The sequence below is a fragment of the Anomaloglossus baeobatrachus genome, chromosome 10, assembly GCF_048569485.1.
Source record: "Anomaloglossus baeobatrachus isolate aAnoBae1 chromosome 10, aAnoBae1.hap1, whole genome shotgun sequence".
NCBI classification, from domain to species: domain Eukaryota; kingdom Metazoa; phylum Chordata; class Amphibia; order Anura; family Aromobatidae; genus Anomaloglossus; species Anomaloglossus baeobatrachus.
Window position 1 is genome coordinate 28,215,972 of NC_134362.1, and position 6,000 is coordinate 28,221,971.

A 6,000-nucleotide genomic window follows, 5' to 3' on the forward strand; every position below is an offset into this window, starting at 1 on the left:
CGCTCCAATCGCTTCATAGATGGATTTCAGCCAGAGCTCCATCTGCCTGTCAGTGGCATCTTTAAGTGCCGCTCCATCTTCAACTGCAACCAAGGATCTAGCTGCAAGCCTGGAAATTGGAGGATCCACTTTTGGACACTGGGTCCAACCCTTGACCACCTCAGGGGGAAAAGGATAGCGTGTATCTTTAAGCCGTTTAGAAAAACGCCTTTCCGGATAAGCGTGGGGTTTCTGGATTGCGTCTCTAAAGTCAGCGTGGTCCAGAAAAGTGCTTAATGTACGCTTAGGATATCTGAAATGGATTCTCTCGTGCTGCGAAGCTGACTCCTCTACAAGAGGAGCTGGTGGGGAAATATTTAACATCTTATTGATGGACGCTATAAGATCATTAACTATGGCGTCACCATCTGGTGTATCTAGATTGAGAGCGGTCCCAGGATCAGAATCCTGATCAGTTACGTCCGCCTCATCACCCATAGATTCATCTCGCTGGGATCCTGACCATTGAGATGAATGTGAAGGCCCCTCATAGCGAGCCCGCTTAGGTTGCCTGGGGCCATCATCCGAGTCAGAGTCTTCACCCTGAGGTGTATGTGCCCGTCCCGGAGCTTGGAGGTAATTCAGCTGAGGGGGACCAGGGGGCAATGATTGCACAGTGTCCGTGGCCTGAAGTACAGGCCTAGCTCGCAATGTGTCAAGAATTTGTGACATAGTGAGAGACATTCTGTCAGCAAAAGCTGTAAACTCAGTTCCTGTCACCTGGACAGCATTCACAGGTGGTACACCCTGGGTCACGTCCAGCAGAGGTCCCGACTGTGCAAGTGCCGCAGGTTGCACACAATGGGGGTCAGTGGAGCCTGCCGGTAGAAAAGTCCCACATGCGGTACAGGAAGCATATAATGTCTGTGCCTTGGCACCCTTGCGTTTTGTGGACGACATGCTGTTGGCTCTCTGCAATGTGAGAGAGTCTATAGCCAAAGGGCGACCAGCGCTATGCAGTACAAAGTATTTGCAGGAACAAAATACTAAGATTACTACTGGCACAAGAGGGGGTGAGCCCTGAGGGCTGCTTACCGCCCGCTGAACAGCGGGTAAGAGGCTGCAGAATTCCTTGTCTGGGTCTCCCCGGCTCCCCTCTGCAGCTCAGCGTGTCAGCAGGAATGGCTGCCGGCGTCTGTGGAGAGGGGCGGTCCGTGGGAGTTCCCAAACAAAAGTGCGGGAAACAGTGTCCCCTCTGTGCCTATTGTGAGGGCTGGAGTATGTAAAAACGACTCCAGCCCTCAGCGCTGATGCACTGACCAGCGTCCCGCCCCTCTCCTGACTGGCAGGTCTGGGGGCGGGAACGAACGGAACTAGGCCGCAAAAGCCGGGGACTCGAGTTATCAGCGCGGCCGCCGTAAAAGCGCGGCCCGCGCTGAAGTCCCCGGCGCACCACAAGTGCCAGCCGCGCCGCAGTCCCAGCGGCCGGCGCGACCGTTTCCCAAAAGTGTGCCTGCTTCAGCGAAGCTGAATGAGGCCATGGCACAAGCGCCGCAGCGCTGATGTCCCCGGCGCACTACAACACCCAGCATGCTGCGGGTGTGAGCGCCAAATGCACGGGGACACAGAGTACCTTGAGGAAGCAGGGCCATGTCCCTGATGTACTCCGCTCCATCCAGCATCTTCTCCAGGGGCTGTAGATGGAGCACGGTCTCAGTGCCTGGAGACCAGTAAATCCCACTTCACCCAGAGCCCTGTAAAAAGGGATGGGGAAGGAATCAGCATGTGGGCTCCAGCCGCCGTACCCGCAATGGGTACCTCAACCTTACAAACACCTCCGACATACAGTGGGGTGAGAAGGGAGCATGCTGGGAGCCCTGTATGGGCCCTCTTTTCTTCCATCCGACATAGTCAGCAGCTGCTGCTGACTAAAAACAATGGAGCTATGCGTGCGTGTCTGACCTCCTTCGCACAAAGCTAAAACTGAGGAATCCGTACTCCTACGGGAGGGTGTATAGCCAGAAGGGGAGGGGCCTTACACTTTTAAGTGTAGTTCTTTGTGCGGCCTCCAGAGGCAGTAGCTATACACCCACTGTCTGGGTCTCCCAATTAGGAGCGAAAAAGAAGAAAAGGACTAAAAAGAGTCAAGCAGCGCAGAAATCAGGCTGTCAATGTTGTAGGTAAACAGCAAAAATTTTTAATAATGTGACCTAGAAAAACGATTATACTGCAGAGTCCAACACTATACCGAGCACTATTCCAGTATTCATCACAACAAGGAAAATGCTGGCGTTCCCCATTGACTTGCACGAGGTTCGCTATTAGTGACGAATTCTAGAATATTAATTTGGGATTTGGGAATAATCCGAACACGAATATTTACTTATTCGCCCATCATCACTAGTTGTAACCTAAACCTGGCCGTTGTATTATAGTTGGGCTCCAGACGCTCCTGGCCTGAACTGACTGTGTTCCCCATGCAACTATGTGGGACAGTAAGGAGCTTGATGGAGAACCCGAGCAGAGTCATAATAATAATAATAATAATAATAATAATAAATCTTTATTTCTATAGTGCAAACATATTCCGCAGCGCTTTACAATCCAGGAGGATCATATACAAACAAGTAACAGTTATAGAGAATACAATAATTAGATTATGGAAAAAAGACAACCCTGCTCGTGAGAGCTTACAATCTACAATGTGATGGGGGGGGGGGGGGCAAGGTAAAAGTGCTTATTTACAATGACAATCCAGCCATCTCAAGGAAATGGGGGATGGATAATGGCTTCCTGGACCAGTTGGCCCGACCCTTGAGATGCATTTGGGTGCCATGGAGTTTGACGTGAGGTTATGTTCTGAGAAGTTGTGGAGGGGACTATGTGAATTTAGTTCAGCTAGGGAGTGTGATAGGCCGCCATAAAAAGATGCGTTTTTAGGGTGCGTCTGAAGCTGAGTAAGTTGTGATTTGTCCTAGCTTCTTGGGGTAGAGCGTTCCAGAGGATTGGTGAAGCTCGGGAGAAGTCTTGGGTCTGGGAGTGGGAGGTTCGGATTAGTGTGGACGTTAGTCGAAAGTCATTTGCAGAGCGTAGAGAACGGGTGGGGTGATAGACAGAGAGGAGGGTGGAGATGTAGGGGGTGCCGCACTGTGGAGAGCTTTGTGGTGATAGACAGAGAGGAGGGTGGAGATGTAGGGGGGTGCCGCACTGTGGAGAGCTTTGTGCTGATAGACAGAGAGGAGGGTGGAGATGTAGGGGGTGCTGCACTGTGGAGAGCTTTGTGGTGATAGAGAGGAGGATGGAGATGTAGGGGGTGCCGCACTGTGGAGAGCTTTGTGGTGATAGAGAGGAGGGTGCAGATGTAGGGGGTGCCGCACTGTGGAGAGCTTTGTGGTATACAGAGAGGAGGGTGGAGATGTAGGGGGGTGCCGCACTGTGGAGAGCTTTGTGGTATACAGAGAGGAGGGTGCAGATGTAGGGGGGTGCCGCACTGTGGAGAGCTTTGTGGTGATAGAGAGGAGGGTGGAGATGTAGGGGGGTGCTGCACTGTGGAGAGCTTTGTGGTGATAGAGAGGAGGGTGGAGATGTAGGGGGTGCCGCACTGTGGAGAGCTTTGTGGTAATAGACAGAGAGGAGGGTGGAGATGTAGGGGGGTGCCGCACTGTGGAGAGCTTTGTGGTGATAGAGAGGAGGGTGCAGATGTAGGGGGTGCCGCACTGTGGAGAGCTTTTTGGTATACAGAGAGGAGGGTGCAGATGTAGGGGGTTGCCGCACTGTGGAGAGCTTTGTGGTGATAGAGAGGAGGGTGGAGATGTAGGGGGTGCCGCACTGTGGAGAGCTTTGTGGTGATAGAGAGGAGGGTGCAGATGTAGGGGGTTGCCGCGCTGTGGAGAGCTTTGTGGTGATAGAGAGGAGGGTGGAGATGTAGGGGGTGCCGCACTGTGGAGAGCTTTGTGGTGATAGAGAGGAGGGTGGAGATGTAGGGGGTGTTGCACTGTGGAGAGCTTTGTGGTGATGGACAGAGAGGAGGGTGGAGATGTAGAGGGGTGCCGCACTGTGGAGAGCTTTGTGGTGATAGAGAGGAGGGTGGAGATGTAGGAGGTGCTGCACTGTGGAGAGCTTTGTGGTGATAGAGAGGAGGGTGGAGATGTAGCGGGTGTTGCACTGTGGAGAGCTTTGTGGTGATGGACAGAGAGGAGGGTGGAGATGTAGAGGGGTGCCGCACTGTGGAGAGCTTTGTGGTGATAGAGAGGAGGGTGGAGATGTAGGAGGTGCTGCACTGTGGAGAGCTTTGTGGTGATAGAGAGGAGGGTGGAGATGTAGGGGGTGCTGCACTGTGGAGAGCTTTGTGGTGATAGACAGAGAGGAGGGTGGAGATGTAGGGGGTGCTGCACTGTGGAGAGCTTTGTGGTGATAGAGAGGAGGGTGGAGATGTAGGGGGGTGCCGCACTGTGGAGAGCTTTGTGGTGAAAGACAGAGAGGAGGGTGGAGATGTAGGGGGTGCTGCACTGTGGAGAGCTTTGTGGTGATAGAGAGGAGGGTGGAGATGTAGGGGGTGCCGCACTGTGGAGAGCTTTGTGGTGATAGACAGAGAGGAGGGTGGAGATGTAGGGGGGTGCCGCACTGTGGAGAGCTTTGTGGTGATAGAGAGGAGGATGGAGATGTAGGGGGTGCCGCACTGTGGAGAGCTTTGTGGTGATAGACAGAGAGGAGGGTGGAGATGTAGGGGGTGCTGCACTGTGGAGAGCTTTGTGGTGATAGAGAGGAGGGTGGAGATGTAGGGGGGTGCTGCACTGTGGAGAGCTTTGTGGTGATAGAGAGGAGGGTGGATATGTAGGGGGTGCTGCACTGTAGAGAGCTTTGTGGTGATAGAGAGGAGGGTGGATATGTAGGGGGTGCTGCACTGTGGAGAGCTTTGTGGTGATGGACAGAGAGGAGGGTGGAGATGTAGGGGGTGCTGCATTGTGGAGAGCTGTGGGTGAGAACAAGCAGTTTGAATTGGATCCTGTGATATATGGGCAGCCAGTGCAATGACTGGCACAGAGCAGAGGCATCCGAGTAGCGGTTGGCCAGATGGGTGACCCTGGCTGCTGCATTAAGGATGGACTGTAGAGGAGAGAGTCTAGTTAGGGGGAGACCAATTAATAGAGAGTGACAGTAGTCGAGGTGAGAGTGGATTAGGGCCACGGTGAGGGTTTTTGTCGTTTCCATTGTGAGAAAGGGGCGGATTCTAGAGATGTTCTTGAGATGCAAGCGGCAGGAGCGGGCAAGAGATTGTATATAGGAGGTGAAGGAGAGATCAGTGTCAAGTATAACCCCCAGACAGCAGGCCTGCGGCCTAGGACTTATCATGGTGCCACACACAGAGAGGGAGATGTTGAGTTTAGGAAGGTTACAAGAAAGAGGGAATAGAAGTTGTTCAGTTTTTGTAAGGTTAAATTTCAGATAGAGAACAGACATGACATTGCAAACTGCAGTCAGGCAGTCACTTGTGTTCTGTAGTACAGCGGGGGTGAGCTCAGGGGAGGAGGTGTATAGCGGTGTGTCATCAGCATAAAGATGGTACTGGAAGCCAAATCTACTGATGGTCTGTCCAATTGGGGCAGTGTAGAGGGAGAAAAGAAGAGGGCCAAGGGCTGAACCTTGAGGGCCCCCAACAGTGAGAGGGAGAGGAGAAGAAGATGTGGAGCCAGCAAATGATACGCTGAATGAGCGGCCAGAAAGATAGGACGAGAACCAGGAGAGCACAGTGTCCTTTAGGCCGATAGAATGGAGCATAGAGAGAAGGAGATGGTGGTCAACAGTGTCGAACAACAGTGTAACAAACTGCTACTTAGTACTTAACAAAGGCAGATAAAACTCACTTTTCGGAAGTCCGGCTACCAGGCTCAATAGAGCGGATTCAGGAGATCGAGAGAAGACTGGCGGCATCTCTCCAAATACGACAATCAGGGTCTGAATTAACCCCAGCAGGTCTGATGGAGGCTGCGGAGAGGGAATACAGCGGTGACTACACGGTGC

General features: G+C 52.8%; 1 protein-coding gene across 1 annotated transcript in view; it reads right to left on the reverse strand.

The window, feature by feature from the left end:
- LOC142254472 (tumor susceptibility gene 101 protein-like) overlaps positions 1–6,000 on the reverse strand; it is a 67,834-nt gene that overhangs the window by 14,339 nt on the left and 47,495 nt on the right. Inside the window, exon 5 of the mRNA XM_075325536.1 lies at positions 5,844–5,964. Within this exon, the coding sequence (XP_075181651.1) occupies positions 5,844–5,964 (121 nt within the window). The remainder of the gene's footprint in view (positions 1–5,843; positions 5,965–6,000) is intronic.